The sequence below is a fragment of the Sebastes fasciatus genome, chromosome 16, assembly GCF_043250625.1.
Source record: "Sebastes fasciatus isolate fSebFas1 chromosome 16, fSebFas1.pri, whole genome shotgun sequence".
NCBI classification, from domain to species: domain Eukaryota; kingdom Metazoa; phylum Chordata; class Actinopteri; order Perciformes; family Sebastidae; genus Sebastes; species Sebastes fasciatus.
Window position 1 is genome coordinate 12,081,282 of NC_133810.1, and position 14,277 is coordinate 12,095,558.

Sequence of the window (14,277 nt, forward strand, 5' to 3'; positions counted from 1 at the left end):
TGAACTCAACCCCTAAGCGCATTGGAGACTTTAAATCGGCACCGAACAAGCGTTCAGTCGCTTTTGGCTCATTGTTTTGTTTTGCTTTGTTTCGCCAAAACAGTGCGGCGACTCTCATCTTACATACTCGCGAGCCGGTCATACGCCACCGTGAAATAGCAGAGAGACGACCTAAATGAGTGCCATGTGAAGAAGGTCAAATATGTAGCACACCGAAAGAGCTGAAGTAAATCTCTTGGGACTTACAGTAATAGCTCGTCTTCTCCCAGGAGCGACTGTGTCAGTTTCCCCTTTGCTGTATTGTGTGGCTAAATCCTAAAGGGGTCTATCGGTTGACAAACGCCATTTGCTCCCACTCTGAGGGAAAGCTGCATGTTTGGAGCCCCCGCAGAATGTGTCTATCCAGCACAAATCGTCTATTAGGAAAACAGTTGCTGTAGGGCCAACCACAAGCATCCGGGCAATTCTCTGGGTTGTCAAAATGCTCCCTCTCGCTTTCTCTGTCCCCCAATTTTCTCTCTCCCCTCTCGTCTCAGAGAGCAGTAGCAGATGGGGAGACCAGTGTCAGCATTTCCAGTTGGATCAGCTGACGGATATGCATCCCCTGTTAACTTTCCTGTCGAGTGTGTGTGTGTGTGGAGGAGAAAGGTGAAGGGAATAGCATGCATACAGTAACGTTGACAAAGCATCTCTGTTTTCATGATGAGGCCACCAGAACAGGATGAGAGCAACAGAGGAGCGCAGAGGGGTAGAGAGGAGAGCGAGCACAAGGGTTTAGTGACTTTTTTATCCAAAGAAATGGGTCGTTATTTGGTCAGATTTTGCACAGTGGATCTCCTATTGGAGGAGATTTTTTTTTTTTTTTTTAAATGTCTTTAAAGGACCAGTCTGTAACAATTAGGGGGATCTATTTGCAGAAATGGAATATAATATTAATAAGTATGTTTTGATTGCATTCACACTCTGAAGTAGGAAATAGGAGTACCCCAGCAAGGGTGCAGGGTCTTTTTGGAGACCTCAGATTAGAAAACTTCTCTGATGAAAGGATTGAAGAGAAGGAAGCAATGGAGAAACATAATTAAAATAGGTTAGAGAAATAGGTGAGATATGTAAAAGAGAAAAGGAAAATATACAGTATTTTGGAAGGTACGGTGGTAAAAGAAAATTAGGACGAATGCTGGCAGGGAGGAACAAAGACAGACAGAAGGAATGCTGGGAGAAAATGAGGAGGAGAAAGCAATAAGACAGAGACGGAGGTTAGAGGAGGCTGGAAATTGAGAGACGGGCAGGAAGGGAGCGTAAAGAAAGACGAAATTGAGGAAAGAGAGAGGAGTAACAGATGAGAGAATGTGTCCCAGATCCAGGGTGTGTGTGTGTGTGTGTGTGTGTGTGTGTGTGTGTGTGTGTGTGTGTGTGTGTGTGTGTGTGTGTGTGTGTTTGCTAGAGTGGTTTGTGTTGCAGGGATCTTGGCTGCTGTCAGGCTAGGGGACTCCCAGAGGAAGCCAGTCCTTGTTCAGTTTACAGTGAATGATTCCCTTCCTGCCCTGCACAGCCCTGCAGGCCAATGGCCAGCCAGGTTTGTGTGTGTGTGTGTGTGTGTGTGTGTGTGTGTGTGTGTGTGTGTGTGTGTGCTACTTCATAGGATGGCCTGGTGGAGAGATGGACAGAGACTGTCCTGTAAATGAGAGGTCACAGGTTGTGCAATAATCTGTGTTTGTCCACCAACAGCCATGCGTCCGGTCAGTGTTCTCAAGTCAGACAGACCTCTGTCCTCTTTTTGTTTGTTGTTTGCAGACCAAATGCTTTTGGGAAAGAGGACTTTTTTGGCTCGATTTTCAATTCAAAATACTTTATTTTCCCTGAGGAACTTCATTTGTGCAGTAGACAAATAAGACATATAAAATACATGCCTACAGTAATAGAGTGCTGCAGGGATATGACGTATTTGTTTTGGATTATTGCAGAAAATAAGCTCTGTGGCAAACAAACGTTTATGATACTTACACATTTTGTTCAGGAAGATAATCTTCACAAATGAACACCACTTTTATGATTTTTGAAGTGTGAATCACCAGAAGTAAAAATGTTATAGGCTATAATCAAACTACAACACGGTTGCATGAAAACGCGAGTAAACACAACGAGGATGTAAAAAGGCGGACGAGTCGGCGTTTAGTAGTCTCATTTAGCCACTTGTTAGCAACCGCCTTTTTAAAGAAACATAAAAACTTCCAAATTGTCACGTGGGATATTTACTGACGTATTTCATAATTTAGAACAAAACGTTAAAATCTCTTAAACTTGTGTTAACCACAGACCTTATTTCAGGCAGCTAACTACAAACCCATTCAAAAAACCCACTGACGTCCAGACGAGGGAACCGGAAGTGCTAAAATGCTAACTCATTTCCGGGTTTTAGGACTCGGAGGTGGATCAATGAAATATTATCAGAAAAACAAAGCGGGGGACGGAAAGGAGGATAATCCAGCTCTGATCTGACATTCACAAAGGGTCATCGGAAGGTAATTTCTTAAATGGGAAAATGTAGAACTCGTAATTTGTCGCACTCTTGGAAAAATAATAATCCTACTGTAACGTTGCCGGCCAGCTCTGTTTAAATCCCACAATAATATGGAACTAGTTGGAGCCATGAATCAGCTCCAGTGTTTCCTCCAGGATCTTTTTCCTGGCACAGCGGCGGCCTCTGAAACAACGTTTCAGGCCATGTTCTGTTTCAGCCGTTACACATTAAGTGTGGATTAGATGAAGAACTTCCAAAAATGTCGTGAAAATACTTGATCGGGGTGAACGGAGGTCTTTCTCTGCGTTGGGCTGGTATCATCACTACTTTATGGGAACAGTCATTTTAACTCTTCACTGAAACTATAGTACAAAGGACATTATATACATTAACTTGGCTGAGATCTTCACAGAATGAGTCCTTAAGGTTGCTTCAATACTTTTTATTTGCTGAAGTAATTCAAAAATTGCATAAGAATCTGTCCAGTACAGGAAGTTGGCGCTGAATGTTTCTTGGTCTTTTGTCTGATGTAAATCACAATTTTATAAATGTAATACTGTATTTTATTTAGGAAATATTTTGTATGGTTGCCTGGTTTAAGACACAATTAAACACTGTATTTGTTAAATTAAAAAAAAGTTTAATAATAATATATATAATTATATATAAATATATAATATAATATACAGTATATGACTCTGAAATGGGCCATTCTGCATGATGAGTACTTTTTTATTTTTGGCACTTTAAGTATATTTTTATGTTAATACTTTTAGTACTATTACTTCAGTAAGATTTTGAGTGCAGGACTTTGATCTTCCACCACTACCTAAAATAATGTACAATGTTTTGGTCATTTATTTTCCATATATTTTCATTTACATGACATTTCCTTTATTTAATAATGGAAGATTTGCTGAAACAGTGAACTCCGTTAACCCCTCTACAGAACCTACAGCTGGATAAACGCCTGTTATTGGCAGCGACTATGTGGTTTCTTAGATTTACGACTATGTGGTTTCTTAGATTTACCTGTTTTCATCCATGATTTATTTGTACTGGGAACCAGCGAGACCCATATGTGTAAAGATAATAAACCGAGATATTGAAGCCCTTATTGCCACCACTGAACCTAAAGCAACGCTGCCATCATGTGGCCAAACATGATCATTTCTAATGTTTGTGGCGTGAGGAGGAATGTGTCTCTGGTAAACACCTGTAAGAGTGTAATTTGTGAATTAAAAAAAAACAGATGTTCTCAGGCAATGCCAGAAACACACACACACACACACACACGCACACACACGCACGCACACACACACACACACACACACACACACACACACACACACACATACAGCAAGCTCATTAGCAACAGATGTATTGGACACATCCTTTAAAGATATGCATGTACACTTTTATTACATCTTTTGGAACATCAATCACAGTTGCAGTAAATCAAACATATTTATTTGTTTATGGATAATAGGGCAGACTTTATTTAAGTTACCTTAATACAATATGTATTACTTTGTAAAAATGTCCATTGCAGTGTTCAGCAAAATTCAATTTTACTAGCAATAAAACTTTATAAATAAATATTCACAATAGTAATTTAACCTGGTTTAATGTTACAGTAACATGTGTTTCAATTAAGAAAGAAATATAGAAAGAAGTGTTGAGCTATTTTTGCTTAGTGAAGGGAAACTTTTTGTGGTCCAGGACAGAATGGTCAACATTTGGTCCGTCTCTGCCTCAAACCATCCACACTTTTGGAGCATTTGGTGTCACCACGGTGTTAAATTCTTCTTAGGTTCAACCATTTCATAAACATACAACTTAATAATAACCTCACTGAAGACTGAAACAAAGTTTTCACATCGGCCTCGAAGGCTGTGAGCTGACTACATAACCAGCCCATTCTCAGGGCATCAAATACCGACGCTTTGTCACGTCGGTCGGCGTTCGGTACCAACGCACAATGTAGCGCCTACTATCGATTAAAAAGCCGCTAAGAGGCTGAAGTAAGCTTTTGATTGTGTTTTCATTCCATCAAACACAAGGCTTTCATCCAGGAGACCACTAATAGTGTCCCGTGCGTTACGTTTCACTTTCACTTTACAATCAGCTGTTCGTTCGTGACGCGTTCAGTCACATTTTCACTGCACAAACATAGTCCACGTTGTTTTTCCTAAACCTAACTAAGCGGTTTTGTTGTCTAAACCTAAGCAAGTGTTTTTGATTAATTCACAACATTAAGAACGTGTTTACTGCGACCAAAAAGTGATGCTGAAGGGTCTGACAAAGCGTCCGTATGTTGGGATGAGAACGTGTTGATATAATAATACAATCATACATATGATTTACTGTTGTCATGGCTAACCCTATCATAAACAAGGGTGCTGCTTTTCAACAGTTTTTAAATTTTAGTCTGTTTTCATGGGGATTTTTTTGTTGCAGTTTTGTCATAAAATTGCTGACATTCCACGAAGAATACAAGTGATTACAGAAACGGGCATCAAACAGGCTTGAGCAGATTAAAAGTAGTTACTAGTCATTCAAACATCCACCCTGATGTACCGTTAAGCATGGCACTGACATACTTATATTACTGCTATTATGCCCTTCACTGTAGACTTTGTTTGCACGAGTTTGAATTCAGCGTTGCCAGATGGTCGGCCCTTTTATGTTTACTGCCTTGTTGGTTTCCTTTGTGCCAGACGTGATCAATTGTAAAACTATTTCTGTGTAAAAGCGTCCCGTTGCTGTCTGTCTTCCAGCAGTGGTATTTCATACCACGGTTCAAAGTGAACACCCATTTATCACGGCTGACACGCACTGATACCGCACACATTTACTGTCTGCAAGTGAGAGGGCGTATATGCGCTTTATATAGGCGATGGTCACATACAGTATGAGCTGGAATCACATATATGAGAGGAATGAACAAACATGTAGGTTATTGACATGAAATAGAGCTTGAACTAACTGTAATACAGCATCATGTGTTTGCCTCAGGCTTTAGTGCCCCATTGTACTGATTTTAAGTGACCTTTAAATAAGATACTTTGCCCGGCGTAAAAAATTTGCACTTTTAATGTGCATTTAAAGACTTGAGTGAGCGTGTCCGCGGTTCCTGGTGCCGCCTTGCTTTACACGCTGCCCGCAGGCCTTGGCAGGAAGAAGACGGCCTTCTGACCCTGGTGGGTGTCTGGTCCTGGTTTGGGTTGGCCGTTCCTCTTCAGCCCGACATACCAGTTGTACTTCTGAGAGCAATATGTGTTGTAGTGGTTTTCTTCGTACTTCTCCAGGAAGTAACATTCATCGTTCAGTGATTGCTGAGACAGGAAAACGAAAGGGGGGAGAAAAGAAGTTTGTTTTATTGCAAGTCTTCTGATTCATTCCTATGATTAAAGGTTGTGTGGATAAAAACACTCAGCAACAGAACAATACAGAGCGATAAATAATAGAAATAAGAATCGACATGATAAATCTGTAATTCATTAATGGCTCATGTTACTCATCTGTTGTTTTATTCATCCCAGTGACAAATTGTTGCTCACAGAGGTTTATATTTTACACGTGGTCACCGTGTGGCACTGTGATTTTCCAGTGTTTTGCAGTTGTGCAGCCTAATCTAGGCTATTATAAAACTGTAGGAATTAGTGACTTTAAACTTATACTGACCATGCTACTTAGTATGCCAGAAAAAGATTTAGTATGTCCCAATATGTAGTATGCCAAATGCAGTATGCCAAAAATAGCAGGATGTCCTACTACATTTGGTTGCATTTTGCAGTATGCAAACCAGCATGCTTTTCTGGCTATTCTGACCCACAATCCTTTGCTGAGCCGATATATGAGCAAGAGGGTCAAAGTTCAAGGCACAATATTATGACAAAGTAGTATGTCCCAATTGTATGCATACTGCACGCAACAGTATATACTTTGTAAGGGCAGCTGCACTAAAAGTAAAAAGAAAAAGTATGCGATTTGGAACAAAGTCTTAATTTTTCCATTTCCATTTTTTTTTTATCAAATTTTGATAAACCAAACCATGTCATTCTAGCTTGTCTTGGATGGGGACTTAATAACGCTCCAAACTTACGCTAAATTTTGGCAAAGAGAAACTGGCCTGGCCAGTTTCAAAGGGGTCCCTTGACCTCTGAGCTCAAGATATGTGAATGAAAATGGGTTCTATGGGTACCCACGAATCTCCCTTTTACAGATATGCCCACTTTATGATAATCACATAGTGAACATGCAGTACCTGTGAGGGTCTCTGGACAATATTTGTCATTGTTTTGTGTTGTTTATTGATTTCCAATAAAAAATATATACATATATTTGCATAAAGCATCATATTTGTCCACTCCCATGTTAATAAGAGTATTAAATACTTCTTTACCAAATCTCCCTTTAAGGTACATTTTTAACAGATATAAATGTGTGATTAATTTGCAATTAATCACGATTAACTATGAACAATCATGCGATTAATCGCGATTATATATTTCAATCGATTGACAGCCCTAATTTGACATTATTTACAATCAGCAATGCAGCAGTGAATAAAAGTAATTCGTTTTCAAACCGGCAGTCACTTTGTTCAAACACTCACTGATCCGTAGAGGCGTCCATTTTTGTTCATAGCCAGGTACCTTCCTGTATTCTCGCCTTTGATGACCACCACTCCCACGCTCACAGCCTTCAGCCTCAGGACGTCTGTAGCACAAAAATATGACACTTTTCAACACATTTCCGAGCACAAAGTAGAAGATAAACTTACTTTAACACAATGTAACCATCATTTTTCTCCTGAAATAAATATTTGCTCAGAATATTTCAGGGAGTGTAGGCCCTGTTGTCTGAATGTGTACATAAGGTATGTTTACAGACCCAAATCACTGAGCAGCTTTACCAGAAGTCCTGTGATTAAATACCTCGCAAGAGGATTTTAACAGTTCAAATCATTTAAATTCCCACGCTTGTTAGCCTTAACCCTCTGAGACCTGCGGGATCGCCGGTGATCCTGACCGACTTTACTTTTCACAGGCTGCTCAGTTTTAGAGGGAAGGTACGGTAACATATGAAACTAGAAAATCTAATCCATTGGTATCAACCATTTCATACTAGCATGTCAGAAGGAGGCTAAATAACACTCCAAAATTAGACGAAGAAAAACCGGCATGGTCATTTTCACAGGCGTCCCTTGATCTCTGACCTCAAGATATGTGAATGAAAATGGGTTCTATGGGTACCCACGATTCTCCCCTCTACAGACATGCCCACTTTATCATAATCACATGCAGCTTGGAGCAAAAACAAAGCAGTTTTATGCATGCAGTACAAATGTGTTATTTTCACCTATTCTAAAATGGTGTATCTGAATATTTCTGCATACTGGTGTCCCTAAACAGTCTTGGAATTACATTAATTGTGTATCACTGTAAAGCTGAGACTCTTGTGGATCCAATGAGCCCAATTGTATTCATGTGTGATGATGGTAGTCCCCATAGTAGCCATTTCATTGTAGTGAGACCATTTTTTAAAAACTTGACCTCACTGTATAAAATGACCTGTGGTGATCTCTAGGATAATCACAGCCTCATGAAACTGTACATCCACAAACTACAGACCTAGAGCATTCAGAGGATGGATGGCTTTCCTATGTAGATTAACAATAAGGGGGTTTCTGAGCAGTTTCCAGAACAGAAAGGCTCAATCACCAAAAAATGCAATTCTTGCCGTCAAAAGTTTTTGATACCAAATCACAGCATGGCTTTTTCTATGGTGTTCCTCAAGGTCTTGGTATCTTAATGTGGTATTTTGGAGGGATTATTGATCATTTTTATCAATTCTCGAGTGGAAAAAAATGGTTAAATATAGCACCAAATCTGTGTAACAACTGCTATCAACCCACAAATTGCTACAACAAGTTATGAGACATACCGTAATAGAGCATGGGAATGACCATCATATACTTCCATCACAATGTTCTAAACCCTTATACACTTTCACAATTTATTCTAAGTAATAAATACATTCATTATTTTTTTTATTTCTTATTTATGACTAGAACAAGCTGCATGATCTGCATTTCAAATTAATCTTCAGGTTCCCAGCTTTCAAATGATGTTCACCACTTCTATGTGAAATCTACTGTTGACCTGCTATCTCCCCCTAAAGACACCCTGTGCCCCCCTTAAAAAAGACAAAAAACAATCTATGTGGGTCCTCTCCATTTATACGTCCAGTTATCAGGGTCCCAAGATAACTTCTCAATTTTGTTTCTTTTATTTTAACAACTGACGACTTTTAATCATCAGCAAAGTAAGTGTTAAAAGTCAAAATAATAAACAGTAGGTATGAGTTACAGATACAGAATTTGCTCAGGTTCATTTGAATCTTTTCTCTAATCTTATAGGTAAAAGACTCTCTTCCATATCTTTTAGTTTGCTCCTTATTCAGAGACACAACAACCGAAACTCACATCAAGAAGAAAGAATAGGAAAAAAAGATTTCCTCCTCACCGTGGGGGTCATTTTCCTGCCTGCCACCACTCACAGTCCCATCTGGTAAAATCCTCAGGTGATATCCTCCGTTCTGGCTGTACAGTCTGGTCAGCGTCCGCTGCTCCTGCCTGGACAGGTCCAGAGAGGACGCAGGTCCAAATGGCAGCACCGTGACGTCTCCTTCCGTCATCCTACAGAGAGTTTGAGGCTTTGACGAAGAGGAGTGATGTCCTTGTGTCTGCAACGACAGAGGAGATCCACCAGGTTCACTGCTGGTGTCACCTGGACTGTGTCTGAGACACGAGATAAAACAGGAAGAGGAGGACAACGCCGCCTTCATGATGCGATTACAAGGAAGCGCTCGCCTCCACCAGCCTCCCTCAATCACTTTCTCCCTCTCTCTGTGTCTCCCTTTCTCTCTGTCAACCTTTTAAGGCACTTTTTTTTTTTAGGAAGCGATGAAACCAGGCAGGGAATCAGATCTGGATGGAGGCCAGGCACATGATCTGACTAGTCTTTCTTTGTGAAAAAATTATTTCCAGATGTGCAGTGATGTAACTTTCACCTGAAATCAGTGCAAGGCCAGACAACAAAGTAAACAACACGTGGACGCGGCGAAGAGGGCAGAGAAAAATCTGCGGTAATGGTCTTACTCCCGGCTGGAAATGTTGCAATTGCCAGCAAATAGTCTGTTTAACTCATGAAACACAAGAGCCATTTTCCTCATACTGTTTGAGGCGAAGACTTTTGTTTTAACACCCTACATGTTAACAGTCAAACAGATCTCCAGCAGCCAAACACTTTAAATCTTTCAAGAAGGAACTTTAAATCACTTTAAATCTTTCAAGAAGGAACAAGAATCCAGCCAGCCCTGTCTGTCTGTCTGTCTGTCTTACTCTCGGACTGTCTGCTTCCTCACAAGCTTATCCAAAAAACAATCAGGCCCCATTTTAAAGCCACAATGTCAGTGTAATCGCAGTATCCTGAAGGGTGGAGATCCCAGAGCAGCAGTGGCTGTCACATAAAGTCTGTCTTGTCAAATGGAAAAGCAGTGCCAGCGGTGGTACTGTACAACTCTGGTAGATGTTATCATTTGTAGCCAGAGGAACTGCAACAGAACCAGCCAGGCTGGTCCACATCTGGAACATCTTGGACAGGCATAAGATTAAGGAGCAGATGGGAGAAGGAAAGCGAAAGACAGAGCAGTGCAAAGCCACAAGAGGAATGTCAGGCCTACCCACTCAGATGTTTTTTTTTTCCTAAGAACAGGACCAGGAAAAGAATGTTGTGTTACAGGATATGAGAAGTTAGTTTGTGTCCACAGGGACCTTCGGACTGAAATTGACGTCAGAAGTCTGACCGGTGACCGAGTCAGAGTACGGACGCGTGGGAGGATAGAGTGAACTGTGTATGTTTGGGTTCAGGAGAAGATTGCCCTACTTTAACCCAAACATCATCCCCTTCAACTCCGCTGGGAATGAAATATTGTTGATTCAAGGATATGTCATTAAAAGTCATGAGGGTATTTCTTTTTAAAAAAGAGTTAATGGATGCTGAACGGAGGCCCAGCTTGGCTACCTTTGATCCTTAAAGCTTCAGTATGCAGAATGTTTTTGGCATCATTGGGCAAAAAATTCCATAATAACCTTTCAGCATATTGTAATTCAAGTGTTCTAAGAGAAAACTAGACTTCTGCACCTCCTCATGGCTCTGTTTTCAGGCTTTAAAAAGTTTAGCCCGTGACGGGAGACTTTTACCAATCACAGGTCATTTCAGAGAGAGCGTTCCTATTGGCTGTGCTCCGGCTGGTGGGCGGTGCTTGGTATATCCTCAACTGATCTCAACATGGCTGCCAGGTTACAAACTTTCTCATTTTTCAGCTAAACAGTACACTACTAGATGTTTCTGAAAACATTTTATGTGAGAAATAGGCATTACAGTAACAGAATATTGATTCATATTTGATCAGCGCTGCCTAGTTTGACCGTTTGATCTGAGTTTGCGAGTGACTGACAGCTGCTCAGAGACGGCGGACTTCAGCTCGGCTCTGATTTGTTGTTTTCCTCCATTCTATGAAATATCGCAGATGCCATTTGGAGCACCGGAGGACACCAGAGGACACAGAGACACATGATTTCTTTCAGATTACCTGTCTCATGCACTACTGCACTACTACTACAGGATATAGCGACCGTTTTATAAAAATAACTTTTTTTGAATCATATTTGATCCATTTCTACCCACTGCAGCTGTAAAGATCAACATCAGTTATTTGTAGGGCTGCCACTAATGATTATTTTCATTGTCGATTAATCTGTTGATTATTTCTCGATTAATCTATGAGTTGTTTGGTCTATAAAATGTCAGAAAATGGTGAAAAATGTCAATCAGTGTTTCCCAAAGCCCAAGATGACTTCAAAGATATTCAGTTTACTGTCATAGAGGAGTCAAGAAACCAGAAAATATTCACATTTAAGAAGCTGGAATAAGAGTTTTGACTATTTTTTTCCTTAAAAAAAAAAGTAAAAGTACTAAACGATTAATCAATTATCAAAATAGTTGGCGATTAATTTAATAGTTGACAACTAACTGATTAATCATTGCAGCTCTAGTAATTTGTGAATCATCAGAGGTTGCTACTATCCAACTAGATTCCCACACAAACAACAAGGCTCCTCATATCTAGTGAGTCAGTCACCTACCTGTGAGAAAGTCATGTGACGGCGCCCCCAATGACCCAGCATGTCCTCTTCTTTTCCTCTTTCTAACTGAAGTTTGGGTGAAACCGGCTTCTTCTTGTCTCCTCCAGGGAGGACTTTAGAGACTAAAGTGTGTATGTCTGTATATGTATCACCCTTCTGACAGCGTCAGGGGACTCATTCTAACAGGCCGACGTCAGGACTAAAATTACCACACTAGACTAGAGAGAGAGAGAGAGAGAGACTGAGACAGAGTGACGCAAGTGTCCAGGCCATGGGATCCAGCCAGAGCCTGGAAATGAGCAGGACTGCCTGTCTGACTGAGTACTGATACATTCTTATAGCGGTGTTCTCCTGGAGACACTGGTGAGCAACACAATATAAACATTTATAAAAGACACAAAGAAAGTTTCCACAATTAATCTTACATAATTCCTCTGCTGTCTCTGCTTAGATGCACAGCCCCAGTGGTGACAGTGCACAGGACAGTTAGGTCACATTACAGGATTTGCTTCGCATTCCTACAAAATAGAACAAGATACAAATATGTCTGACAATAAATAATCCCCACATGCAATAAATGTCCCCAATACAAAATTAAATATCCTGCTGGAGAGGACTTAAAACAGTTGGATCAAGTCATTTTTAAACTCCCACATTTGTGAGCAGTGTTGGAACAAATACTCACCTCCTTCCATCCTTTGCTTCAGTAAAAGTAGAAATACCACAGTGTAGAAATACTCTGTTACACGTAAAAGCAAAATTTTACTAAAGTAAAAGTAAAAAAGTATTAACATCAAAATAGACTTTAAGTACCAAAAGTAAAAGTACTCATCATGCATTTTAGAATAATATATATTATTAGATTATAATTATGTATGCATTAATGTCTTCATGACTTTAACGTTGCAGCTGGTAAAGGTGGAGCTGATTTAAATAACTACATATACTGCTGGGTTGATTGAGAATTTCCCCAAGGGATCAATATATTTTTATCTTTACATATAATAATATGTTATTACTTATTTGTTGATTTATATATTTATATTAATCTGAATCTGCAAAGTGAGTAAAGCTGTCAGATAAATGTAGTGGAGTAAAAAAAAATACAGTATTTCCCTCTGAACTGTGGTGGAGTAGAAGTATAAAGTAGCATAAATTGCGAATAGTCAAGTAAAGTACAAGTACCTCAAAAATGTACTTCTGTACAGTACTTGAGTAAATGTACTTAGTTACTTTCCACCAGTGCTTGTGAGCCTTAATATTCTTCCATTTATACAAGTCCAGTTATCAGATTCCCAAGATAACTTCTAACCAAAACATTTTAAACATACCTCTTCTCTCTTTTAAATTATTACAATAAATAATCCCACATGCAGTAAGTGTCCTCAATACATAAATACAGTTACAGTCATAAGAGGAATGAGATGGAAGGAGAAGACGGTGTTTAATTAAAGATTAAATACTTCATAAACGAAAGACAGAAACAGTTTTCTATTTTAAAAATATTTGTCTCTGTGTCACTCAGATTCCAGTTTTGTAACTGGGACCCCAACAGGAGTGAGTAAACGGGAACTTTGACACTCTCTCTATGAGTTTATGTGTGTAAACAAAGATACTGGACTGGCTTCAGACTGTCACTCACACCTAAACATCTCCTGAAAAACAGAGGGATAGCAGTATTAATGTCAGAAGAAAGAGAATACAAACCTATTATTGTGATCACAGAATCACTTCAACTCTTACAGAAAGCAAATGATCAGTATTTTACAGGACACAAAACCAAAGTCATCAACCCTGTGATAACTTTCAAAGTGAATGCGCTCCGTTGAAGGATAATATATATTTAGATATGTGGTTTACTGTGTGGTGTTGACATTTCTCAAAATGGTGAAAATGGCTTCTAAGGACGAAGCAATCTCAGCATCTATTTTTGCACACTTTCACTGTCTGTCTCGCACTCTCACGACAATAGACAGCAGAGGTGAATTATTCACAGTGGCTGCCTCGCCTCAGTCTTCTCCTAATGGATACTTCTAGCTCTTGTCTATATAATTCATTCCTTACTACAGTACATTTTAAAACCACTCAGTCTGTTTTAAGTTGTAAGACTATGTAGAGAATGTGCAGCAAAAAAAGAGTGAAGTGGAAAAAAAAGTGGAGAGCCTGACCTACTTTTCTTCTCACCTGAGCTTCTTAGCTTTTTTTTGGAAATAGCTGCTTTACCTCTGTATACCAGGAGATGGCAGAATAGGTCAACTATCACAATAAAAGGCTGCCTTTTGTAGTTCTACACAATATCAAACTTTACCACAATAAAAACTCTGTGAAATGTAAAAAAAGTGTAAAGTTCCAATGAGACTTTAGTTGGCTATACTCCTCTTTGCACAATACGTGAAAAGTTATTATTTCATATTTGTTAGGGAGCTGTGAGACACCCCCTCACTATTACTGTAACATGAAAAACATTGCCTATTTACACGTCCAGCACATGCAACCCGATGAATTTCAGTCACCCCACTCTCCTTTTAGCACGGTGTTG

General features: G+C 39.7%; 1 protein-coding gene across 3 annotated transcripts; it reads right to left on the reverse strand.

The window, feature by feature from the left end:
- Positions 1–3,902: 3,902 nt before the first annotated feature.
- On the reverse strand, positions 3,903–11,930 carry LOC141752861 (fibroblast growth factor 1-like). 3 transcript variants are annotated; one of them, XM_074611099.1, is made up of 4 exons: positions 11,739–11,930; positions 9,055–9,274; positions 7,143–7,246; positions 3,903–5,859 (listed from the first exon to the last, which is right to left on the reverse strand). In XM_074611099.1, the coding sequence occupies exons 1-4, from the start codon at positions 11,778–11,780 to the stop codon at positions 5,674–5,676; spliced, it is 552 nt and encodes a 183-aa protein (XP_074467200.1). In that variant the 5' UTR covers positions 11,781–11,930; the 3' UTR covers positions 3,903–5,673. The 3 variants fall into 3 exon arrangements, with proteins under 3 accessions (XP_074467200.1, XP_074467201.1, XP_074467199.1); XM_074611100.1 differs by lacking the exon at positions 11,739–11,930 and adding an exon at positions 10,274–10,358; XM_074611098.1 differs by lacking the exon at positions 11,739–11,930 and having other exon boundaries at positions 9,055–10,228.
- Positions 11,931–14,277: the final 2,347 nt, after the last annotated feature.

Coding starts and splice junctions, on each gene's coding strand:
- LOC141752861 (XM_074611098.1), bottom strand. CDS start 9,376: ATGAAGGCGGCGTTGTCCTCCTCTTCCTGTTTTATCTCGTGTCTCAGA. Junction 7,247..9,054: donor GCAGGAAAATGACCCCCACG/GTGAGGAGGAAA, acceptor TTTGTGCTACAG/ACGTCCTGAGGCTGAAGGCT. Junction 5,860..7,142: donor ATGGACGCCTCTACGGATCA/GTGAGTGTTTGA, acceptor TTCCTGTCTCAG/CAATCACTGAACGATGAATG.